General features: G+C 39.8%; 2 protein-coding genes across 10 annotated transcripts in view; one reads left to right on the forward strand and one right to left on the reverse strand.

Moving 5' to 3' along the window:
* The window catches only part of MLLT10 (MLLT10 histone lysine methyltransferase DOT1L cofactor), a 137,745-nt gene extending 133,688 nt beyond the window's left edge, over positions 1–4,057 (forward strand). For 5 of the 9 annotated variants that reach the window (XM_064444772.1, XM_064444773.1, XM_064444771.1 and 2 more), the window contains 2 exons: positions 102–314; positions 649–1,910. In XM_064444772.1, the coding sequence (XP_064300842.1) occupies positions 102–314; positions 649–723 (288 nt within the window). In that variant the 3' untranslated portion in view covers positions 724–1,910. Of the gene's footprint in view, positions 1–101; positions 315–648; positions 1,911–2,406 lie in introns of those variants that run through there. The other 4 variants (XM_064444776.1, XM_064444775.1, XM_064444768.1 and 1 more) reach the window with 3 other exon arrangements.
* Positions 4,058–8,118: 4,061 nt separating this feature from the next.
* The window catches only part of DNAJC1 (DnaJ heat shock protein family (Hsp40) member C1), a 109,570-nt gene continuing 91,014 nt past the window's right edge, over positions 8,119–26,674 (reverse strand). The window contains exons 9-12 of the mRNA XM_064444780.1: positions 23,717–23,836; positions 10,442–10,490; positions 9,434–9,906; positions 8,119–8,334 (exon numbers count right to left, since the gene is read on the reverse strand). Coding sequence (XP_064300850.1) covers positions 8,266–8,334; positions 9,434–9,906; positions 10,442–10,490; positions 23,717–23,836 — 711 coding nt within the window. The 3' untranslated portion in view covers positions 8,119–8,265. The remainder of the gene's footprint in view (positions 8,335–9,433; positions 9,907–10,441; positions 10,491–23,716; positions 23,837–26,674) is intronic.

The raw sequence follows: 26,674 nt of genomic DNA on the forward strand, positions 1-26,674 counted from the left end.
AAGATTTGGATAAGGAAGAACCCAGGGAGGAGCTATTTTTCAGTAACTAATTCTGGATTTTATTTTTTTTTCCCCTCTTCCCTCTCCTCATATTACTCAAGGAACAACATCAGGCCCTTTTGTATCAATTAGTACAGCAACAGCATCACCACCACCAACACCATCAGTCTGAAGTACAGCAATTGCAGATTACCGGAGGAGCACAGATACCCATGAACAGCTTACTTTCAGGCACACAGGCCTCGCCACTTAATGCAGCTACTACCAACCCATTCCTTACAATTCATGGAGATAACGCAGCTCAGAAGGTGACAGTAAGTATATTTCTCACCTCATTTTCAGTGTAGTACTTCTGTGAGGTAACTAGAAGATAAGAAGCAAGTTCTGTGCCTGTCGTCACAACTCAAGGGTGGGGGATTTTTTCTTTATTTCCTTTATTTTATTTTTCTTGAGTCTTGGGCTCCACTTAATGAGGTTCAGAACTCTGTGAACTTGTAGTCACTTACACCTAACCTGTCTGCTGCACACTCCTGCCTCCCTGGATCAGGACACAAATCCAGTGACCCTTGCCTTCCTCTTTGCAGTTACAGCTGCAGCCCTAGTCCTCCTCACCCCACCTTCCCCAGCTTTGTGTCCACTACTTTGTAGGTCGTTCCTTCTATCACTTTACTTGAACAGTGTGTCCTGGCCAGGCCTCTGGCACTGTGGAGCTGCAGAGATTAGGTGATGACTTGAGAGAGGAGGAGCCTGTTGCTGGGAAGGTGAAATATGTGTTAGAAGAATGGGTTATGTGTATCTTGGTCCTGGCGTGAGAAGGTGAGGCTGTACACAGGGAGGCGGAACAACTCCTTTGCTAGGTAGAGTAATACAACCTTTCCTAGACAGATAGGGAAACAAGACACATTTTTCTGGCAAAGATGTTCCGTTGTCTTCAGCATTTGCCCATAACCTCCATCCCCAAGGCAGGAATTTTCTTCAAAGAGTCAGAGAATAGACTTCATTCTCTGAGTCATACAGTTAAGATCAGGGAGGATGAAGGGAAGGAGTGTGTGGAGCTTGTAAAAATGAAGGATGAGTAGAGCAGGAAGACAAAGTTCCTGTATTCCTTGGAGAAGACACCAAGTAGTAGTGAAAAAAGGGAAGATTGTCTGCAGCCGTGGGTGGGGAGAGTTTGGGGCTAGACATTGGTTTCCTCTCTGCTCCCCACCCCCAAAGCCTCCAGCTACTTTAGGGGCACAGTGGTGGAGAAGGACTCGGGCAGCTGGGCTTTTGTGGTACTTCCCAAATGTAAGGTGAGACACAAAACAGAAATGATGAGTTTTCAAGACAGTTTTCCTGGAAACAGCTCCCTTCCATTCAAAAATACGAGCATTTACTTTGAGCATGCCAGTTTGGTCCGTTGTTGTGATGTTGGAACTGGACTGCAAGCTGCAGGGCTCCGGTAGATCCCTGTCTTTCCTGGTCACTGACTGTCAGAGCAGAAGCGCTCCATCACTGGGGCTTGCGCAGTGCCTTGCTTCCATTTAGAAATGCTCACCATTTGTTCTGGTAGATCTAAAATTTATCTCCCCTCATTTTCTAAAAATTGGTAGTGAATGGAATTGAGGCCCTCTATTTGTTTTTCAACAGAACAAACTATTCCTTATGTGACCTTATTTTTAATTTTTGAAATGGCTACTGCTAGGTTTGGACAGCGTGACCGGGCAGCACTAGTATGTGCTACCCTTAGAAATAAATTTCTTTTGAAATTGCCTTTTTTTAAAAAAAAAAAACCAACAGGTTGGAATTGAGACAGATTGCATTGGATTGTTGAACCATTGTAATGCAAACATAATTTTTAACAAATTCTCTATTTGCCAAAAGTTTGAACGTTATAACCTCATTTCCAGCTGGAGGAGGTTTTCCGGCATTTCTGAATGCTCAGTGAATGAGATGAGGCTTTTGCTCAGTCCCGTTCAATACTTGCAGGAAATGTTTTTGTAGCGCCTTATGAGATAGATAATTGTGACGGGGCAAAATGGAAATTGCACTTCTATCGTGATGGAGAATTGTAGATTTCAGCCTCCTCCAGTGGGTAAAACGTAGCAGAGGTCACCTGGTATTTGTCTTGACTGTCAAGTTCGAAGGAGAGACCAAGAGCCAGGAAGAGCAAGTCTTGTTGGAATGAAAATAGAAACAAAATTGGTGTTTTCTAGTACTAGCTGTGATGACCTTAGTACGAGCTGCCTCAGCGCAGGACGACTCCTTTAATTATTCTTTCCTTTCCCGCTTTTTATTCTACAACACATGATTTACGGGGCAAAAGTTACTATTTAAGTAGCTCTAGTAAAGGCACCTCATCTGCTTTGTCATTTGTATGAACTGAATTTTACTTAACCCTGTATTTTATAATCTGATTTTCAGAAGTATTTTCTCTTACACAGAGGCTCAATGATAAAACTGGACCAGTTGCGTCAGAGAAGAGTTGACATTTGAATGATACTTGAGAACTGCTTGTCCTGCTGTTATAGCACTTCATCTGGCTGCAAACGGCAGTTTTCCCTTCTGCAGACTGAAGAAATGCAACAAGGAACTCTTACCGCACAGCAAAAGGTTAATCATTTTCCTAAGGATATTTTTGGCAGGCTTTCATTTGCTTTCTTGTTGCACTTAAATGGATGTAATTTTTTAATGTTTCAGACTGTGAAGTAGATAGATAAAACTCTGCAAACCGGAATTATTTTGTCGATACAATGGTACTAAGTACACATTCAACCATAGGAAAACATACCCTTGACACTTCAGTCCTAATCTTATCCATTTAAAGGCTCGTAACCTGTCTGCAGTCATGCATTTCTTTGGTTTCAGAGCAGTAGTTTTAAAAAACCAACGAGCCCCAACCCGAGCCAGTCTGATCTTCTGCTGCAGTTGCAATATAGCCTCTCAGCCTCGGCTTGTAATGGCAGCCTGGACTTGCTGTTTGTTGTTTCTTTTTCACATGCCTGTTTTGAAACCTGACTCATAAGGAAATCCACTTCTGGACTTTTTATTCCTTTAAATTCCTGTTGTTATATAGTGGGAGTTTTTCCTGAGTAAGAATTACAGTATGGAATCCAAAGTTTATTAATTTTGGTGTAGGTTTTAACGTTCTGAGGTTTTTAAAGGAACCGGTTTGGTTCCAGCAACAAAGTTTTCTTACCAGATGCGAAGGCCACACTGGAAGAAGTACGTGTAGTGTTTGGCCTAAACCAAGTGCCTGTTGCTACCTCTGTTTTGTTGAAATGGCTGCAAACAGCTGATCATGCACTAGACGTGTCCTTGTTAGCAGCGGGAATATTCTGTGTTGCACCAGCAGCCTTGTCGTTCTGCCTTTACTAGAGGTGTTTATACCACTGTAGATAGCTCAGGCAGATTGTTACCTGGGTCATTTTTCACTAATAAATTACCAAAAAAGCGCGTTAATATTTCCCACTATAACTTACCAGTGGTTGAAACGGGTGAACTTGTGTTACAACGCTCGCGGCAGTAGCTGATTTCATGGCGTGAGTCTATGCAGTTCAGTAAAGGATAGTTTAAATGGGGGTAATGACCACTAATCAATATTAAGGTGGGAATTATTAGAGGAAAGGACCCAGCTGTAATTAGACCTCCACTGTGTACTTATTTGGAAGAACATGTTAATTCTGCAATATGTTTCTTAGTTAAACATTGCACAGTTCTTACCTCATTTCTGTAAATAAAGTTTTGTGAATCTGTTTTGTATTGTGAAGAATTCATAAGAAGACATTGATATTTTGATTTGTAATATTTCTAATTAGTAGATTTAATTGAAAAAGTAAAAATAATTTATTTTTATATGTTCTGGGGAATTTTTTAAAAATGCCACAAATCACTTTTGTAGATACTTTACAAAAGTAACCCAGTGGTTTATTTTACTTACTCAACCCACTGGTGGATATTCTGTAACAATTTGTACAAAAGGTAAGATGGAAATGTGCTGTTATTTTGACTAGATGTAAAATTCCAAGTGTATGAAAAGATATGTACAAAGTTTTTGTTAATAAACTTTAATAATGTTTACAGTTGTACGCTGCTGGTGTGACCGCGCGTCTCCTACAAGAATGGAATATTTCTACCAACGTCACCTGACAGAAAGGGCTTCAATTGCATGTGGCCGCTAAAATTTATTACAAGTTTTTAAAAATGCTTCTCATGTAAATTTTTGCTTTCAAGAGAGAACGGTGCAGCTGCAATACTGCCCAGGGCCATTCTTCCTTCCTGGCTGTAACTGTTCAGTTGCAGCCCTGTGCCACAGGCCGGTGTCAGAGGTTTTTGCTTTCATCCTTCAACGAGAAATTGCTGTGAAATGGCAGCAGGAGGGGCGAGCTGTTGCTCTGACGGCCCCGGTTTGTTTTGAAATAACTTGGTGATAAGCCCTGCGGAGATGGGATGGGTGCTCTATCTACACAGTGCCTGTGGTAAGGTGACCGAGGCCTCTGGTGGCTGCTGTATTGTTTTTCTGTAAAACCAGCTCAATGGTTTTTTCAGAAATGTTGCTTCTTGTCCATGGAGGGGTTGGTAAGCACACAGCCGGGCTCCTGGTCTGTTATTTCCCAGGCAGCAAGGAAGAACTTGACCCTTCCCCTCCTGTCACTTGAAGATAAAGTACGAGGCTTTGGCAGAGGCGAGATGGGTTATGGCTCCCTCACGCTTTTTAGCCCCTTGCTAGTCAGGTGCAGCCGCCGGCTGAGACTAGCTTCTGGGCGCAGCAGCAGGAAGATGGTGCTGCCACAGGCCTACTCCACTGGTATATTGTTCCAGCTGCTCACGGCCTGAGGACTGAATAGTTGTGTTTTATTTTCCAATGGGGAAAAGTGGGAGTCCTGACAGAAGGTGGGTAATGGGGCAAGCGCAGACCTAACAGTAGGGGAACGTGAACCACCATCTGGCCCAGCCAGGGCCGTCGCTAGCCCCCACCCTCCCACCTGCTGAAGGGCTCCTCAGCCACCACAGCTAGAAGAAAATTCCCTGTGCTAGGGCAACCGTCTAGACAAGCTGTAGAAGTGGGTACCATCTTTCTTCTGCCTCTGTTGGGCATTGGCTAGTTGTTAGTCAACGCTCAAGAAGGGAGAGCATATAGCGCACATACGCTGGGCCACCAGGCTTGTACTTCATCCTGCTAGGCCTGTAGGTGAGGGGGGAGAAAAGCCTGATCTGCCCCCCAGCACGAGGCCTCCAGGGGCTCCCAAGTCCCTTCTGCTGAGTCACGAACCAGAGGGTTACATTTCTGCTGCTTTAGTCGTGGACCTAAGATGAATCCAAAAGCATCACCTAGTAGTCAGGAAGAATCAGTAAGTCACCTTGCTCCTATGGGAGTGGTACCATAGTAACCAGTAAAAGGGACAAGTCCTGCTTTTCCTTGGGCCTTTCCTTTATTTGAGGGGGGCTGCCTGAAACCTGCCATCGGGCTCCAGGGAAGATGTAGAGAACAAAGCTGGAAACACTTGTGAGCTCATTAAATTCAGGACATTTATAAAAATCTCAACTTGCTAAGAGATTGGTGCCAGGCGCCCAAGAGGAGAGCAGTGGATGTTTTACGGTGCTCTTAGTCCTGATGGACCAACAATCACCAGTAGCGAAATAATGAAAAGGACAGTTCCGACATTAAACAAAACTCCAATTCACCAGCCCTTTAGTGGAAGGGCCCACATCAAAGCCAGGTTCCCGTGAGGGCCACACGCGCAAACCAACCTTGTTTCAATGATCGTGCGGAACCTGACATCAAAGATGATGGGGCCGTGGCTGATTTGGCACCAGTTCAGCACAAGCCGAGCCCCAGAATGCAGCTGATGCCAAAGCAGCCCAAGCCATGCCCCGGTTACCGCGCTGCCCTCAAAGGGGTCAGGAGCCGCTGCGGGTTCAAGAGCGGCACAGATACACACGGGGCCTTTCAGCAGAATTTCATATTAACAGGCTTTTGAACTTTCTGTCCCTCCCCCCCCCAACAGCTTTACTGACAACACACCATATTATGGCTTACAGGAGCCGACTCAGTCTGGACATCCTATGACATCTCAAATCCTGCGTTTATCAACTTTAGCCATTCAAGCTGCATTAGCAGGAGCTACTCTCAGGACCGTGACTGTGTGACCTTTAACTGACTGATTTTCTGGTGCCTGCTTGTCACAAGCTGCACTAAAATCTCAGTGTTGGTTCTGCCTAAACGAGCTCTTCTTTTAGGTCAAATACTCAATGTTTCTATTGTTTTCAGACTCTGTCATTTTATAAAGAGGTCACATTGGAAACTCTTCCCTGAACTTTTTTTTTTTTTTTTTTCCAGTTCACACGTTCCCAGCTGCGAAGTTGGGAAGAATCTATGCCAACCATTTAGCTCCACAGGGCATTGCAGGGCAGCAGCTGTTAGGGTGTCTTTGCGAACCAAACTAACCTAAATCGGTGCACCATTAACCTTCAGCGCATCTCAAGCACACTCTACTCATGCAGGCTATTATTTTACAAAAATCCTGATGCTTTAGCTTGGCGCTCGGACTGTAGCTTCAGCCAGGTACAGTAATACTGCCCTCCCTGGCTAGTCCGCCCCAAGTGCCCCTTTCTGTAGCGTCTTGCCTATCCCATCAACGGGGCATGCTCAAACCAGACTCAGCTCTGACTCCTTTAAGTGCACATCACAGTCTAGAAGCCACAGCCAGACCCTGTAAGACTGAAAGCTTTTCATGCACAGAGTTATAGTGCAAAAGGCACACTGAGGTACAGCGCGCAGCTGCCCAGCAAAGTAACAGTATTTTGCTTGCAGGAAAATAAATATTAACATTACTTGAAAATCTGCTGAAGTTGGAAGAAGTTGCTTAAATCCCAAGCCTGGAGTGACCCTGGTTTTCACAGGCAGGAAGGTTCAGAAAAACAGTAGCTTTGGTGGTGGAGACCAGAACCGCAAGAAAACAAAGGCAGGGTACTGTTACAGAGACTGGCCGCAGGTCACCACTTCTCAAGAGAGCATCACATCTCTGCTCAGGGCTTACAGACTAGAGCCACCACCAAAAAACAAACAAAACCCCCAAAAAACCCAGGACAGAGAGGAACAAAACATGTCGCAAGACTGGATGGGGCCCGGGTAAAGCTTTCACTGTGTGACAGGGATCCCTCCTGGACAGGTATCCAGGTTGGGTGCAGAGCTTAGATCCACTGATGCCAGACACTGACTCCCGTTGCTCACCCCAAGACCTACGCCGCCAGGCTAGTCCGTGTGAAACACCCTTCCGGTTCCAAGCGACTTGCCAGTGCACGGCAAAACCTCTCCAGGTCTCGACGATGAGGGAGATGACCGGCCACCAGCTCTCGGCGCAGTTCCACTGCAGAAGAGGCCAGTGCATTTCCCTTACGCAGCCAGCTTGATCCTTTAAGCAATGAGGGGGGAAGCCAGCACTTTGCTTCCACCCAGGCATAAGCAGCACCTGTTGTCACGTCAGGTACTCAACCTGACAAGTGCCACACAGTGACATGTACAACCTCTGCCCGTCCTTAAGGATTGTCCTCCAGAACAACTGTGTTTGTCAGGACACTGCTTTATTCCAGCATTTTAAGCGTTGTATAACTTATCCAAAATTATTAAAACCAAGATAGCAAGTAAGGAATGGTAACCCTTGTTACATATTCTTCAAAAATAAAATCAAACTATATTGAATCAAGGTATACACCCCTCCCCCACCCCCAAATATGAGAACTCTTAGCCCAGTAATGTTAGCTTTAAGATGAGAAATACTGCTTATTTCAAAACATCGTTAGAATGACTAGACGTTCCATGCAGCGGCAGACATGCGTGTAAGCACATTGTCTTCTATTTATAGCTGCAAGAAAGAAAAAAGTACCTTGAGTGCAGAGATCCACTACTCTCGTCCTTGCTTAACAGTTTCAGATTAATTCTCATTTTCAAAACAACACTTAAAGTTCTTTATATTCTGTATATTCATCAGCTGTAAACCTACCAGCCCTGGTGTGCAATCATCAGCGTGGCTTTCCCGGAGGTCCACTAATTTTTAAGACATTGTTACCACTCACCTGCATAAGGAGCTCTCCAACACAAAAATACACCTTCGTTCTTCAACGCACAAAACAGGTAGGTAGGGTGGTATAAGATTTATTGATATTTTCTTTTACTAAGGCACATGACATATAGAAATACTGAGGTACAAAAATGCAGTTCCCTGCATATGAGATTTAAAACTCCATTTTGACAAAGATGAGCTAAATCTCTTCTGCTCAGAACATTCAGCTTTTAGCCATTTTTTTCTTTTGTACCAGCTCAACAAGCAACTTGTATCTTGCTATACACTCCTCCTAAAAAGAAAAACAAAAGCATTAATTGACGTTTGCTATTTTAGTATTGCTTTAACTCTATACATGCTACCTCATTCTAGACGAAGAGCTAGGTTTGCGGGTTGTGTGGGGGTTTTGGGGGTCTGCTTTTATTTTTAAGTTGCACACATTTTCAGGAGACTCTACATCTAGCACAGAGCAGATTAGAGAAATGAACTTTCAATTTACGTTTCTTAATGGGTGACTCCTGTTTAAAGAGCACACAAGCCCAAGAAAACAGTTACCCAGTATTTCTCTTGCCAATGACTGTAAAAGCAATTATTGACGAGTTGTATTTTCATACGTATTTCAGAACAGTTATTCTGGTACGAGCCACATGCAGAGAGGTTGCCTTGTTAAAGACGAGCCTTTACAGTCAGTCACTAATGCCGCACCTACTGATGCCAGATTCTGTTGAACAGCTCCAGAGCCAGAGAAACACTCTCACCCCCCCAACGTTTCCTGCTCTCTCACATTGGTTTTGGCACAAATAAAATTAGAATTTTCTGCAGCTACAATGACTGAAGCGAGCACACTAATCTGTCACAGCTATTATGGAATCTAACACAGACCAGCTATATCATGACAACGAACGCTATTTTAAAAAGATTATACTTACAAAAAGAACATTAGATAGATTATTGAGCATTTAACACTTGCGGACGGATTACTTATTTTATTTGTTCATTGAGATGGGTTGAGAAAGGTATTGTAAAAGTGCAAGCAAAGCAGCTCACCAACAGTTGGTTACTAACTTTGAATCAAAATTTGTTTTAAGATCTAATTTGTCCTGCAACTGAAGATCTGAAAGGCAGAGGAGAGGTAGGAATTTTAAATGCAATAGAAGGTATTTCAACATTTTCTGTAATAGATCAAAAAAACTGAATTACATGAAAATATATTTTAAATCAAAGCAACAACCATGACAGTAAAGCTCTTTAGGTAGATTATGTCTGGAGTGAAAGGCTACGTAAAGACCTTACCTTCCTGCATGGACCCTCAGTTCTTAAGGTAATCATAAATTGGTAGAAAGTGTGTTTCCCCTTAATTTATACTATCGTTCCAACAAAACGAAGCATACCTTGCTCTTCCCAGGAACACATTTTGCTATTTTATCCCAGCGATCCGATGTTCCCTTTGGATACTGCTGCAAGGCCATTTCAAGAAGTTTCTGTTGATTTTGAGTCCACAGTTCTTCGGGGGCACGGCTTTTCTCTCTTTTTCTGCTCTCATCATCACTCTCTTCCTCTCGCTCAGTGTTATCAAAATCCTTCTGGCGTCTTCCTCTGCCCTTCTCTTCTGGTACCTCTTTTGCCGCTGGTAGAGTTATTTCAGGAGCTTTGATAATTTTTCTTTTGCGGTGTCTAGTTTCACTTGCAATGGTCTCCTTTTGATCTATTTGGACATCCATCTGCTCTGGGATATGATCACCGTTCCCCTCCTCTTCCTCCTCCCTTTCTCGCTGAGTGATTATGTGGTCTGGCAAATTCACGTTGACTTTGACGTTCCTGGAATTCTGGGCCAGCGTTTTAAGCTCAGAGAGCCTAATGATACCTGTTAGAAGTATTGTTGTTACACTTCTTAAAAAAAAACAACCACAAAACACACAAAAAAAAAAAAACCAAAAAAAAAAACCCAAACCACAAACAAGCAGGGAGCTGCCTGCAAATAAATGGCACCCGGAATAGTGCAGAGAGGGAAAAAAGCTCTTCTGGATTAAGAGCTTAAGGAAAATGCTTATCAAGAAATCAGGGTATTTGTTATGAAGCAATGAACTTTGCCAATTATGAGCTTATCTGGTACATGTGAAGTACTAATAAATTACCACACTGATATAAACAAACATAACAGAACAGTGTGAACAAATGAACAAAGCCCACAATAAACCGAGTAAGAAAGCCTGGGAGGATGTAGCTGAAGGGAAACATTCCCTCAGAATACCCATCAGGTCTCTCTTTGCTCAAAGCAAGGCGAGGTTGCAAAAGGCTCTCTGCAAAGCACACCCTGAAAGGTACCAAATGCATTTGCAGAGCTATAATCCATCTACAGCGCTTTTCATAAGCACCAGCGAGGATCTAGTGGCACGTACCTGGTGTATAGGTAACCGAATCCTTCAGTTGTTTGGCTTTCATTGTAACCTGCATGAAAACAACAATAAAAAAAAGGACTATTTAAAAAAAAATCACATTTTTGGGGCTACTGAATTATTCATTAGCAACTTACTGCAAAATACCACCACTGAACATATATTAAATATGGTGAGGCTGATGTTCTTCTGCTGGCTCTGCTCACGTATGCATCCCAAACTGGCAAAAAGTAACTTTCAACACTTTGTCCTTTCTAAAACACTCCCAGCTTATTAAAATAATGTAAGCAATCCTACACATTTCTGTGACTATCACCATAATACATCACAACCGATATTCAAATTTTATTTTCTTTCATTGTTAAACCCTAATTCTCTAGCCTACAAATACAGCAAGGAGAGGGGGTAAAAGGAAACAAATGAGTTATCTTCTGGATATGAGCTTCTCAGTACTGAACGGCAGAACAAAATAACCCACATAGGTCCAGATGATGAGCCACACTAGCGGACAGGCATTCAGTCCCAAAATAAAAATCTAACAGTTTGACTGCCAAAGATCAGCTATTTGACACCTCCCAAGTCTGATATTTCGGGGAGAAAGTTTATTACATGAGAATGCAAAGGACAGAGAGCTGCCTGCTTCAACCTTTCCATGTACACTGAAATCTGTGTGGAGGTTCCCCATCCCAAATTTCTAGACCTCACGGCAGGTAACAAAGACAGGCCTCATGTAAAATTAAGATCCTTTTAACCCCTTAGCATCTGTGTTATAGCAAATGATCTAGAATCCAAAATTCAAGTACCATGTAAAAGCATTTTAAAATGTAGTACTCAAAGAAATATACATGCTTTTTAATTATTGAAAGCATTTTATGAATGCCAGATTTTGATTTCAGTCTTCTTGAAGAGAAGGTCTTTGTGAAAAAGCTAGAAATTGTAATCAAGTAGTCCGAGCCACCCAAATCAAAGAACACTTAAAATGTAAAGAGGCAACAAACTGAATCAGAACTGATACTACCTGGGGTGGGTGACCTGTGTTTCCTGCTCTTTGAGCCTGGGACTTCAGATGTTAACACCCGTTTAATGTGAGGCACTGGGCAGTGTGCTGCCCGGAGCGAAAGTGAAAAATACATCACCTGCAAAGTCAGAAATTCCTCCACGTGGGATTCTGTTTACCCTCAATATGAATCATTTAGACCTTCAGAGCCACAGCACAGACCTCTGCTGTTTTAACTGACTCATGTTAACACTACTAGACTAGTATCCTCTACAGAGAGCAGCACTAGAGAGCAGGGGGTTGTACAGCTATTTTCTGGAAGAAGAAGAAGAAGAAAATACAGCGGTTTTGTTGAAGGAACGAAAATCCTGATTTTTTTGTTCCATTACAGGATTTGTAAGTGAGCGCTTCCAATAGTTAAAATACTTCGGTACCGCATGCTTCTAGCCTAGTCTGTTGGTTCCTCCCGCCCACCTTTCTGCGTATGAAACTGCAGGCCTTTGCTCTGAAAACAGGCAAGCACTTGATCTCCTCAATGAAATGACAGCAAGACCTAACAGGGCACCGGTCTATTCTATTTTCCCCACAAATTAAACTTTGTTTTCTGGGATGATTTACGTTTACATGAAAACTCCACGAACAAAAAATCCTGACTCTAATTAACCAAAATCGTTATCCAGAGGCAGACATCTGGCACAGAAAACTCCAGTTGCTATTGTTGCAGTATGATAAAGTTTTAATTGGTCAAGGAGAAAAATCCCAGACTACTACGATGAACAGATAATTTTAACTAGCAGTAACAGTTCTGCCTGTGATCTGTATGATCCTGATTTTGAAATGACAGGATGGATCCTCCTTGAAACAGGTGATCCACTAACAGAAGTTGCCTTCCCTGAAGAGTTTATAGTCTAAAATAACCCAAATTAAAATGCTTGTGTTCCATTTTCATTATTACCAGAGTGTTTCTACAGGGCCAGTGCTTTAAAAGGCTGAGCGGAAGGGAATCCATTCTTGACTGCTAAACAGAATGGATCCTTAGCAGTGTCCGGCTATGCATCTTGGGGCTTCAATAGAAATTATGTTACATAAACTGGATTATAAACAGACTATTTTGAAAAGAGTGAGAAGAATTTCTTATGCAAACAAGCAGCTGGTCCTTTAGAGCTTACTGCAATGACGCAGTGGTCTCACTGCGATTATGACAAGGCATTATCTATGTTCATGTCTTTCAGGAAACTGTTTTTCAACCATTTTGCTATTTTTTCAGTACTTCTTTCAAAGATTTACAGCCTACTCAAAAGACCAAGAGAGGAAAAAGATAAAAAAGATTCCCTGAACCAAAGAGAGTAGACTAAGTTGCAAGCAATGACAAAGACAGGTACACTGAGTTGCTACTCCAATGCCAGTGTTCGGTTTTCTCTATGCTGAGCCTCCGACGTTTTCGGAGGTTGGCAATTACTGTTCTATCTTTCAAACAGACCACACATGAAAGATAAACTTTACATTGGAATCAATATGCTGAATTCGGGTTTCCTTTACAAGACAGACATTCCTGAATTAGGTTAGTGCAGGTATCCTGTAATGGATATAAATTTTGCTGCATTTTACATCTAACTGAATTAGAGTCTAAACCAGCCCTCTCCACTAGGACAATGAAGGATTTTGGTTTATTTCTAAATCCTAATGGCATTTCACATTTCCCCCTACGCGCAAAAAGTTCCGAACTAACAGTTTTCCCTTAGGTTATCTTTTTCCGGATAACTTCAGCCCTAATAACTCTGTGAACCGAGATGTAGCATTTGTAGTAAGTTACTCCATTTACTACATCAAATATTTCTAAGACTTTCTCTGATGAAGGCAGTAGGATATATGTCCATATTTTGATGGACTTTTAATTTGAACATTCACCAGGTAAGCTCGAAATAACAACTGTGTGTATGGTTTAGATATTGAAAATGTACCATGTCAGACACTGAACAAGCAGCTTCAGTTGACGTAAGTTTGGCAACTCATCAAGCCTCTTATTCACAGCTTTACTATCATCATTCACAGGTTACACGAGAAGATTATTTGTCTCTTATTCTCTCTTGTTACATGAGAAGATCATTTGTCTATTCTTTTTTTTTTGTCAGCTTTCTTCTTCATACGGATGATTTTGCAAATCCTTTTCCAGGTGCTTGGGAAGTTCAGGCTTACTCCAGCTCTTTTCACTTAGAGTTCAAGGTGTCACTTATTTAGACTTAGCATGTATTTGTCCATCAGCTTCCACCGTCATTGCTGTTAAAGATGCTGACACGGGGCAAGAATCATACATGTCAGTATTAAACTACTAAGGATTATTAGGAACCCAACCTATGGAACATATGAAATTGTATTTCAATTTGATCTGTTTGAGTTTAAATCATTGCTCTTGCCACTCAAATTTGCAGTCTCTTCTGGTGCCAGTTCCTCCACGCTTTCTGATATCCTTAATACCAATTTAAATTTCCTCTCCAGTGGTGAGTAGTGTTATCTACTAGCTAGTTCTTAACAGTGATTTAAAAAACAAAAATCACTAAGTTAGACAACGTGAGTTGCTCCATTGCTGTCTCTACTCAATTTCTTATCATAACTTGCTTATATTATTACTCTTTCATTAGGTAACATAACATACTGGAAAATACTGTTATTCAGAGTATGAAGCAGTTGTAGAATTACTCTTCTAGTTGTTATTGCTGATTGTTCCTGCATAATGCTTTAAAATTATAGTTTTCATGTATATTAAATTATGAGTTTTATCATTACCGCGAAAAGTTGTGCTAAAAGCCTACTGCTATTGACAACAGCTTTCACCACAGTATTATCCAGCTCTTAAGGAATCCTGGATCTGGGGTCACTTAAATAATAAGGATCAAGACCGTGAAATTGATTTAAAACAGAAGAGGGCAGATGTCCTATTCCTCCAAGCATTTGTACTGTTGAACACTGCATTATTTTACAGGAATCAACTTTAACTGTTGCTGGTTTTATGCCCAAATAACCTAGACATCCCTGTAGTCTACCAGGGATAACAGAAGTCACAAATAAAGTCAGATAAACACACGCACAGTGAAACACATTTTCTTAGATGGAAAGTTGACCAAAAAAAACCTGTTGGATGCAAGCAATCAAACCGCTGAAGCAGAAATCAAACCGTCTTACTATGGGACCTACAGAAAGAAGCCACAGGAACAGTTTGCTTCTGAGAACTCCCTTCTGAATTCAGCTTCAATAGCTCTTCAGCTACAAAAGATTTTATTGAAAGCAAGTGGGATTAGTGGGATGATTTTATGTGATGAAAGCCAGACAGAGCTGGTTTCCTCCTGTACTGCTGACAATTAGTCCAGATCATAAGACTAGTTGCTACTCAACAAGATACCTAGCAGTAAAAACGTTCCTCATCATGACCATCCAGATGTTAAATCTCTTTTTACCCTGGACACCTGCCACCTCTTTCAGATGGAACAATCAATGCCTCAGAGATATACAGGAGGAAAAAAAAAAGTATTCTTCAGAGGCAGCTTAAAAGACTCAGTAGCATAGGCAAAGCAAATTTTGCTATCACGTGAATTAGAGACTACTTTTCATCCTGCAGGAAAGTCAGGCAGTAAAAAAAAGCACAGAATTATGACAGACCTAGAGGGAAAACCCTGTAAAGCCAGGTACAGTGATGCTACTGATGCCACACAGAGAAAAACAGCGCTTTTGCAGAAGATGAAGAGCAATTCCTCATTCCCACAGCAGCAGCCACCAGCCCATCACTTCAGCTGACCCCTCCAGGACCATGACCAGCCTAGCTTCGCAGGGCACACGCCAACCGGACTTTGAAGCCTTTGCCATTTTGCTGTCTTCTGGCAATCTTCTGTAGGCAGCAATCTACCTTCCTTCTCCGAATAGGATACTATTTTGATCAGGATTGCACCAGATAATCACAGAAGTACAAATCTCTTGGGTTCTGACAACATTCTGCGAAAATAACGTGTGGGTTTTTTTTTGTAGAGGAAGAGATAACCCATGTCACTCAGTTTCCCAAATGTATATAACCTTCTTGTAAGCAAGGATGACATGCTATTGTGCTGCTGAAAAATGAAAGTCCTGATAAAATTGTTTACTATTCTTAGCATCTTCCCAAGCAGAAGTTCTATAAATATCTGCTAAAGCTGCCACAGTTTCTCAGCATCAGCTATCAGATATTTGCTGTCCCAGCAGCAGCGTTCTGTTCACCCAGTTGTTACCCTCCTGCACACCCTCTGTCAGGTCTGTCGTGCAAAATCGCCAAGATCCGTGAAATTATGGCAAAATGCAATGTGGAGACAGCCTGTGAGTAGCTGAGCCTAATATGCAGCAGTGAGGAATTTCTTGAGTCTTCGGGCCTAATTTGAGTTTAAAAATTACTTTTCTATCATAAAGGGAAGCCAGGCACAGAAGAATTTTAACGCCTTCCTGGCTTTGTCAAAGAGGTAGGTTTTTTGCAGATTTAATCTTCCAGAACAGCACAGAATGAATTGCCAAACTTGAAATTCTCCCCTTACAACCAAAATACTACCTGCTACACTGAGCTGTTCTTCCAATCTAGATCTAAACAGCTTTTCCATAGCAACAACTGTATCAAGAACTGTTTGACCCAAGTCAGACAACAATAAAGACCCACTCCTTTATTTTCACATGACATACTCAAAATTTGTTGCTTTATGAACTACCTTCCCTTACACACACTAAAAAGGCTGCTAAAATTGTCTTCCCGTTTTAAGAGACTGGTGAAACCTCAAATACTGAAGCATCAAGCAAACAGTTCTCCATTTTTTGCAAGTATCCTTATTTGCAACTTATTAGATCTCTTGAAATGAAATACTTCAAATTAGAAGATGCACCTTTGTTTTGGCATCACTTTTAACAGTTTGCTTAGTAGATCATGACTAATTTTCTCAGAAGTATGTAACATAGCTAGTCTTTATCGACTATGTAAATCACATGTTGAATTTAATGCTAATACAGCGAATGAGTATTTTAAGGACAATGTGCTTTTGTTCTTGAAAAAACTAAGAGACATGTGATGAATTTAACTGAATTTGTTCAGACCAACCAGTTGCAGCCAGCAACAGTACAGTTTTCTTATGATTATGGACTTTGAAGACGTGTGTGATTCTGAACTCGGCCACAGCAGATGGAGAAGAGGTAGCTACCTCAACAGAAATCCCCAAAACAACTCTGAGTTTAATTATGAGGCAGTTTAAAATGTGGCCTGCAAAAAAGGCAAACGTGGCCTGTATTACCAGATGTAGAACACTAGCCTCTCTCCAGTTTAAGTGCCCAAACAGTTAATTTAAAGCAGCAGCAGAACTGCTCCTTTTTTCAGGACACAGAAAGAGGAAGAACTCAGCAACTGGAATTGCCATGATGTTGGAGACTTCATACTATGGTTTATTTTTTTGTTGGTTTGTTTGGTGCTTTTTTGTGTGTGTGTGTGTCAGTTAAAATCCATGTTTTAGAGCCTTTAACTTAATACTACGGGCACTCATGTAAGCAAGGAGTTTTGCTCGAATGCCTGCTGCAACAACTACTGGGATGTCTTATTTCGTGACTGTTGATGCAAAAGGCATTACCTTTCCTGACAGTCAGAAGATATGAATCCTGCAGCTCACCAGGATGTACGTGGGGCGTTACGGTAATTCAAGCCACTCTAAAAAGTTGCGGCAGCCCTGGTTTGACCATTCCACAAGCCACCTATTTGAATTAAAAGTTTGTGTTCCACTGTCTTCTCTAAAACTTTCTTCTTTACGTGAGATGAATGCTCAGGTCATGCTTTATGAGAAGGAAATAAATTGTTTTGCATTGGGGTATAAGATGCATTGTACTGCCCAATTCTGCAAGATCTGTAAGGGCAACTGTAGGACTGCACAGAGGAAACTTCGTGCAATGAGGGAACTGTAAACAGCAACCACCTTCTCCCCTCCGGGTCTCAACAGAGACATTCTGGTGTGTCTGTGGGATTAGACAGGTGTTTCAAAGATTTCACTCTCAGATTGAGTGATCTACATGATGTACAAACAATCTAAATCCCACCTTAGTCATAACTTCTTTTGGATCTTGATCCAGAGCTTGGTCTTTATACTTCAATAAGCAAGTGGAGGAACTATTGATTACATAAATACATGCAAGTTTCTAAGGGTGAATGTTTCAGAATATCCACTACCAGAGAGCACAGTAACTGAGTTAACACAGACATACCATACAAAATGAAATATAAAACAGACTTCCAAAAACAATCTCCAGAAGCAAAATACCTAATAAATCCATAAACTTTTACATATGGATCATTTCTCATACAGGTGTTTTCTTGCTGGCAAGGTAATGAGCTTGCATTTGTCAAAAATGAGAAATCTATTTTAGAATGGCATATAACGTACACTGAGTATGAACTCACGCAGTCAGACGTATAAGGCTGAAACAGTTGCTTGGACATACAAAAGATATCACAAAATAAGCACCCCCAAAACATTTTGCTTTTGGGTTTCATGATAATTCAGAAAGTCTGCTCAAATGTATCCACCTGTCTATTGTTTTGCTGTCTACGTTGGTGTTTTTCTACACGAGCAGCTAATCCCAATCAGTCTGTTTTTGCAACACAAATGCATGAGATTAGTGACTGCAGGAGCAAACAGAATCAGTTTAAATCCTGTAAGACAAGTGAATGATATTACTTCACAAGTATGAAATCTGAGATCTCTTTGCCTTTAATTTAAAAAACCTGTATCTAATAATCACATTAAAGTCTGTTTGGCATGCCAGACAGCTTTTACTTCCTCTGTTATTTTTACAATTTGAACTTCCTTTGTAGTTACTGAAATTAATTCATGCCTTTCAGCAAATATTTTTTAAAATTTTTATCTATAAGAGTAAGTATTGTCAAGTACAATATACTTTTATAATGTCTCATCTAAGTGCTTCTTCTCAATTTTTGAATTCAGCAAAAGCTGACAATCATTATTAGAAATCTTCATAAGGCTTAGCATTTGTCAAATCAAACAATATAATTTTTGTAGAAATAGTAGTCTGGAAACTCCATTCTATTCATTATTTATACTATGTTATGGGGTGTTCACAGTGCTTAGGAAATTCAAACATAACTTTTTTATTTTGTTTTAAAAGGTCAATTATTTCCTTAAGTATTGGAGGACAGGAATGAGAACTAACCCTGGAGCAACAAATTCAGCAAGGAAAATGGGTCAAAGAACAGATGTTTAGAGGATGACAGAGAGCAGTGTAACAGACAGGTAACCAGGTCAGCAGGCAGGAACCCTGATTGGAGTTAACTGAACTCCATTTCCCTTGCATAATCAAAATACTTGAAAACCTAATTTATAACACCAGCCAGTTGCAAGAAAAATTACTTTAAAAGCTGTAGAAGCTTTCAGTTGTGACAGCAGTAAGATTTCATTATACTAAGCCAGCTGAAAATTATCTTTATGGGAAAAGATGGCTAAATTCCCAATATGCACATATTAGAATGAAAATTAGTAATTTAAATAATTAAACATACAAATAAAATGAGTACAACTTAACCACATCTATTTTGGGTTGATTGTTCATTGGCTGTTAAAAGATGTCTTCCTGAAGAGAGACAAGACAAACATATCCTATATTTAACATGACAAAAGTTAAAGCAATAAGCCTTCTTACAGCATTTCTGCACCATGGTTGCAAGCTTAACCTAGCTCTGAGCTGAAAAGCACAGGGATATGTTGCAAAGATATTTACGCTGGAATCACACGAGACAGCATAAATAGAAACAGTAGAGCTGAATGAGCTCAGGGGCACTACAGCATGGACACAGCTGTTTATTGTTGGATTTTGGCTAGCACTTCCTCAGTGGTCTGCATCACATTGTGTGGATGTACCTGTTTGGACGGGGAATCTGGTAGACAAACCCATATAATGGGCCTCATAGTGATCCTTATTTGTGCAGTATATAACATTGTAAATGTTATACTGTAAAACATTGTAAATAACAATTTACAAACTTAAATGTCTACAAAATCCCAAGGTAAATAACAGTAGAAAAGAAAAAAAAAATCTGAAAGATTACTGTGTTAGGAATTACTGAATTTAAGAAAAGTCAAGCTAAAGTATACGCAGTGATTACTAACCAACTATGGTGACTATCTGGCTTTAATTTTACATTTTTTTAAAATGAGTTCACACATGCTTCCAATTGTAGGGAAGGTTTTGTTTCCTCCCCCTTTCCTCCTAGACAGCTTGCACTTGCTAGTCTAATCATAGACCATGTGAAGAGAAGGACCTAACCTCAGGCAGAATCACTACACTGATGTTGTTTCTTGCAGATGTTTGTGTAACCTGTTCTTAAAGGCCTGCAAATACGGAGACTCCACACCAGCTTATTCCACCACTTTAACATCTCCATTGTAATTCTTTGCCCCTTAATGTCTAACTCTGCAGTCTGTGATAAAATTTGAGGTAGCTACTTCTTGCCCTATAAGGCACAAGCCCCTTCCCCTCTACAGTTACCTTTTTATGTAGTTGAATACTTACGACCTCAGTTCATATTTTATTTCTGTTCAACAACATGAATTCTTTCACAATCTTTCCTTGTAGGTCACACTTTAGCGACCTATATTTCTCTTTATTCTCATCTGGACTCTTTATATTGAATCATGAGTTCAAGAGCAGCACTGAAAACTAGACACAAACTAAGGATGTAGAAGCAGGTTTACCATCCTCCTGTTTGTACGTTCTCAGTGAGATGCTTGCCCTTTTCACAACAACTTACTATTTGTTGACTTGTATCTAGCTCATTAGCTTTGCTAATCCCCATGTTCCTCCTGCTTTTCAAGAGCTACCCCTAGCCAGTTGTTTGGTGTCTTTTATTTGTGAACCTGATCACCGTCTTGCTTTGTGTCCTTGCATATATTGGCTGCTTAATTTCACTCTACATTTTACATAATCTTTTTGCACCTTATTTTTCCCATTTGTCCTGGCCTTTTTGAATTCTACTGATCTTCCAATATACTTTCAGTGCGTCTTAGCTTTGCAAGGTTTACATGTGCTCACGGGGTTCTGGGGTATCAAAGTCATGCTCTAGCAAAATCAAGGAAGAATTTTCCAAGTTGAACAAATCTCTCTAGAAATGAGTCAGACATACAAAATTTCTAGGCCTTCTTTGTATGTGAAAAAGCCATATTAAGGCTCCAAGCATTAGAAACTTTGCTTCATACTGTTCCAAAACTCATTAACTTAATGGCAGGAGAAAAATTCAGAAATACATTTAAAAGCCTACAAAACAAATAAACCTACAAAACTAAGTTAAAACCACACTATGAAGCTGAAAAGTTCACAAAAGCCAAGAACACTGTCCTCAGGTCACTTCATCCTCCTTAAAAATTGCCAGTAGAAACAAATATAGTTTGATGTAGGAATTTACTTTTTTAAAAAAGGAAGGTGTTCAAGACAATTTGAAATGGAATTTCTTTGGGGTGCTTAGAGGGAGTGAATTTCACTGATTCTCTTCCAGTTTCAGCTTATTCTTTAAAAAAGCATTGAAATAGTTTTCTAGCGTTTTATTTTGCTAAGGAAGAAAGCTTTGAGACAGGAGCAACAATGGAGGGATCATTTTGGACTGGATTACTTTGAACTGTTTTTATTAACAGCTATTTAGCTAATCAACTATTAAAAAGTGTCTGAATGCTTAAAATCACATGGAAACAAGCACACTGTACCTTGTCAATTCTTTCTACTACAGCGCACTGTGAAACGAAAACCAAGCTTTACTGCTCTTGATACTTTACAGAAGAAACGAAGTCGTCTCAAGTTTTTAAAAAGTATTTCCTGTGTTCCAGAAAATGTCGGAAAAACAAATTCAGATTCACCCTTGAATGTTTTTCTTTTTTAAGATCTAGTGCATTTGCCAGATAATACACACTTCAAACTCTCTCTGGCTTACCTAATGTTAAATTAGTCATAAGTAAGGGATTCCCAAACTCTGCTACACAAGCTATTTTAAAACAGCACCTCATATACCAGAACTTATCTCCCTGCACCTCTCCCAGTGGAAACAGGGAACAGTTGTTTGGGCAGCGAACACTGCCTGCACATGCAAACACCAATTTTTGTGTGCACAAAGTTTAAAAAAACAGAAGCTTCTCCTGCAGCTTTAGCGTAACATTCCTTATTCAGCTATGGTGATGTCCAAGCAAAATAAGAATCCTTGTTGTAAATTTAAATGCTATTCTGTGTCACCTTCAACAAATATAAAGGATAAGCTGTACATCTTATTCAACAGCTGAATGGATATATCTGAAGTATAGTCCCAGTTTCAACATGTCTAATACTGATGCAATGACAGTTTGAGATGCAGAGAAGTTTCCAGGAAGCTTTTGTTTAAGTGTTTCCTCTTAAAACCAAATCGCTGTAACTCTGTGCAATGCGATCATAAAAGTAGCAGAAACTCTAATAAGTAGTCTGTGCCAGGAAAGCTGATCTAGAATTATCAGCAGTTGGAAATTTTTAGAGAAGTAAAAACTTGTGTGGAGAACACTTACGTTAATCATATAGTTGAAGGTCACTGGAAGCAAAAAGGATTCCACTCAGACCTTTCTCCACACATAAAAATCCCTGAAAATTCCTTTTTTCATACAAGAAAATGACAGCTCTTAGAACGTACACCTTCCTTTCATTTCTCTTTCTAATTCACTGAAGAGTATATTGCTCAAGACTTCTCACCTAATGGAAGATGCAAGCAAGCTTTGTTTTTTCTTTCCAGTACTGGATGTGTGCAAGAATGGTGGCCAAATATATTATGCAAAGGGTTCTTAATAAAGAATGTTTTTACACCTGCAGTGAGGAATAAAACAGAAAATAGGTGCAAAAGGCAGTATTAAGATAGTGTTAGTTCTGTGATGGGGATATGTGGAATCATTCCATATGGCTGTATTATCAATACCAAGTAAATGAATCCGTTTTACCAAAGCAATCTCAAAGGACCTTTCCCATGCACACTGTATACCACCAAGCCATGTTAAATATTTTTGCTGTAAATATCTGCTTAGTAAAATGTAGCATCTTTTTAATAAAGTCGCTCCACTTCAGTAGTATGAATGGTGCAGGAGTACGAAAACAACACTAAACAGAATAAACAAAAAAAGACTTAACTTCATTTGCCTAGCAGGTTAGTAACTTCTTGCTTATGACCACTTTCTTGCAAATCTATGTGCTGTTCTAAGATTATAAGAATGTAAATGGCTTGTTTTCTAGTATACCTAACAGAACTGTATAGATGCACTAAATCTTTAAAAATAACTTCTAAAAATATCTTTTTGTGATTACATCGACAGGGGAAAAAAGAAACCACTTAAGAAGTATGCAAATTGCCCAAAAGGCTATAATGGGTTACATTTCACTCTCGTCAGAGGCTTTGTTTCCCACTATTTAAGATAATTCCCAAAATATAATAAATAAAGAACATTGAATCTCAAAACGTACATCAACAGATTTAAACATTATTCTCATTAACCCCTCCGGAGCCTATAAAATAGGGTCAGCTGAAAGGGCTTTCAAATGGTCCTCAGCAGACACTACATCATGTTCTAGTGATCTATTGCTTGAAAAGGAAAAGTCTTTTACAGCTTAGCCCCTAAGGGTTTTAAGATCGTAACACTTAAAATCCGTAAGTACAAGCTCTCTTTGATATCTGGTACAATACTATAAAATATGAATTAACAAGGACATTAGTCATTTTATACAATATCATTATTAACCATGCTATAATCCAGAAAAAGGGACTGAAATAGTATCACATGTATAACTCGTTTTAAAGTTTGTAAAGATATTTCAGTTTAATTAATGGAAACCACCTGTCTAAACACCATTAGCTCATCTACGTTTTTTAAGGACTGGGTTGAAACAGAAGTGTAATCTTTAACCAAGTCACACAAACATGCGCTTGCAGTAAAGGAGGTTGCTACAAAACCCGAAGCGCATTGTTTTTCTGTTATTGGGTTACAGTAGCTCAAGTCTGTAAGCACCAGAATCCCCCATCCAGCTGATCAGTTACAGCTGTTAATTGTGGAGGGAGAGACTGGCTGACATCTGCTTCTTGCATAGTTAGTTAATGGTTCACTTCCAGGTCCTAAAAGGATTGTAGCCTCTCTCAAAAGACAATGTCGTCCCCCATATACGTCTGCCTTCTACATTGCCTGTCTTGTTCTGGTTTGTCACTCTCTATACAATGCAAATCAGAGTGAACTCACATCTGCCACTGATCGACCCAATTCGTGAGCAATCTTTTCCCATCGACCTGGGGTCCCCCCTGGGAACTTAACCATACTTCTTGTCAGCTGGCTGAGGTCCTCCTCTGTCCATTCAGGTGCCTGTAAAACATTTGTAAAACATTCATTACACTGGGATATTGGACATATTTTTCTGAGGTAATATACTCAAAAAAACCCTTCAAACAAATTAATCAAGTCATGTAAAAAAAAATTAAATAGTTTCAAGTATCTGTGCTGTTGCTGAAAACGCATAAAAACAACACACCAACATTAAGATATTAAAAATCCTTAACCCCTAAAAAATGCATTTCGTATATTGTACACACTAACACATTCGATTTCTATTAACATTTATACAGTGTACATAACACTATAAAATGCAGTAAAAAGAAACACTACTTTTATTAAGGATTAAATCACATTTTAAGATGCAAAATTTTAGACATTTAATTGCACATGTGAGATTTTTTCAAAGACAAAGAAAACATCCTCATTTTTACTTTTTTAAAAAAGCCTCTAAATAAACCAGAACAGTAATTTTAGCTTTTTGTCACTGTAAGCGTCCTACGCTTTAGCATTCTGGGATGATTCAGGAATGAAATCTGTTGATTCTGATGTTCCATTAAGACTATTAAACAACACCCCTCCCCCTGCACCCAAAACACGGTTATGCCACAAAACCAAACCGGATGCTTCTACCACCCAATAACCAAAACCTATAAAAATGTTTTCCTTTAACTACATAAGACAATCTGTTAAAAATAACTGTCTTCATAACGGCCAAATAAAAGCGAACAAAGCAAGGAACACACAATTATAGCAGTTTAAGGCATGAATCGCGCTTGCCTCAGAAGGCAAGACGCAGTAACCATCTTTGACGTTTGCGCGTCTTTGGCAGCGCCTGCAGAGCTGAATCTTTGTTACCATCAGTAGCTTGCCATTTTATTTATTTTTTTAAGGAATTCTTTACGACATACCTCTTCTAATCACCATTTCCGATAATGAACAGGCACATATCAAGCAGTTAGCATTACAGAGCCATCAGCACAGAACAACAGTCAGAGGTGAGTGACCCCAGGGACCATCTCCACAACTACAGCAAAGCTTCTCCCTGACACTAATCCTGCCTGTCATTCTCCCACTGTGCTCTAACCACACTGACATCCGCCTGCCGCACTGCAAGCTTAACGGGGCCCTTCCTGACTTTTTACTGTCTCCCCCAATCAATGGTTCAAGCGTGCTCTTTTCACCATGTCCAAATGGCAGCTTCACTCATAATCAAAGTGCATTGCTCCTGTTAAAGGGCTTCCCGAAAGGCTCCACCATTTGCATTCATTTGCAAAGCAAACTACTTTTATTCACTTTGTTCTGCTATCAAGAGTGTTCCCTGAAGCAGATAAATTGGCATAAATACAACCTGCCACTTAAAAGACAGTAAATAATAGTCAATAGTAGCAAGGATTTCATCAATCCTCCTAGTTTGGATCCGTGTAGTCCTTTATTCAATGCTCAAAGCCTCAGACATTCATATTCGGATAGTTTTTAATACAAGTAAAAGATGAATTATCTGTGATGATTCAAACGCAAGATGCTTAAATAACGTGTATGCGAGAGATCTCGCCCATACATTACAAGCATTATCATACAATTACACTCTGGCCTACAGAAGTGATAAATACATAGAAAATCTCAACATTGCACAATAACCTTATTACTTTTATTGTATTAAACAAGTTAATGTACTCCATATATTTAGTTTATTATACTCCATACACATATTTCATAATAAAATACTTCTCAGATATTTTTAGAAGGTAAGATTTGGGGAGCTTAATGTTCTACTTGTAAAAATTTCCATCACTTTAAATAATGAATTCTTCTAAGACTTTTGGTTAAAAGCCTTTTGTTCAAAAATCAGTCAAATTTCATACCTCAAAATTAGCCTTAATATGCAGTTTACTCTAATTTTCTATGTAATGTGTATTACAACTCTGTGGGGTTTGTTGCCTCCCCCCCTTAAAGTAAATTCACAGCTATTCTCTCTTACCATATCCAAAGCATATCTAAGCAATTACACATGGAAATCAAGATTATCTTTTCAGTGATGTACACGCGTCAGAAGCTTTCTGCTAAGTTTTATTTTCAGGCTTTTTTGGTAAGCATTGTTTTTCCCATGTGCTGAAAACTTTACTAACCATTTGTAAATATTGCAGAAGTCATAAGGTTGTCTTCCTAAATAACAGACAAAACTATAAGCGTTCTGCAGATCTGTAGCTAATTATATAGCTAATTCACAGCACAATAATTCATTAGCTACATTAAAATATCAGCTCGATAATCTTATTTCAAGCTGACAGTAATTTTAGACTGTGAAGATCGAAAACATTTAGAAATTTGGAAATATCTTCGAAAAAAGCTTTTAGAAAATCCACTCTCAACTGCTAAAGCTGTAAGGAGCTTTTGTGAATTTGCAATTCCTCAGCAACAGTTAATTGTGTCTTTAGATTCAACAGCGCCTACTGTGATCCGACCACTACAAGCAGCTATGAGGGTGGTCATGGTGTGCATGTATTCCCTCTGTTCTAATCTGTAGCCAACTGTAACTGTGAGAGTCAAATGAATGCATAAACATACTGCTTTGTCACCTAAAACCATGTGTGTCCAATATTACTGAAACACTGGGCCAAAATTCATCTCTACAGTAAAGCAATGGAAGACACCACATGGTGAGGGGACAGCTGTTGTTACTACACAAGCATTCAGATTTTGCATCAAAAGCGCCCCGTTCTGGGATTAACTCCCCATGCTGAATACAAAATTATAAGTACAGAGTTACGGTGTACAGTCTCTAAAATGAAAATAAACTACAAGTGTAGATATAAAAAATTCATAGCATTCCCATAAATAATAATCCTTTAACATGGCTTATAATACACA

The sequence above is a fragment of the Phalacrocorax carbo genome, chromosome 2 (genome assembly GCF_963921805.1).
Source record: "Phalacrocorax carbo chromosome 2, bPhaCar2.1, whole genome shotgun sequence".
Lineage (NCBI taxonomy): Eukaryota > Metazoa > Chordata > Aves > Suliformes > Phalacrocoracidae > Phalacrocorax > Phalacrocorax carbo.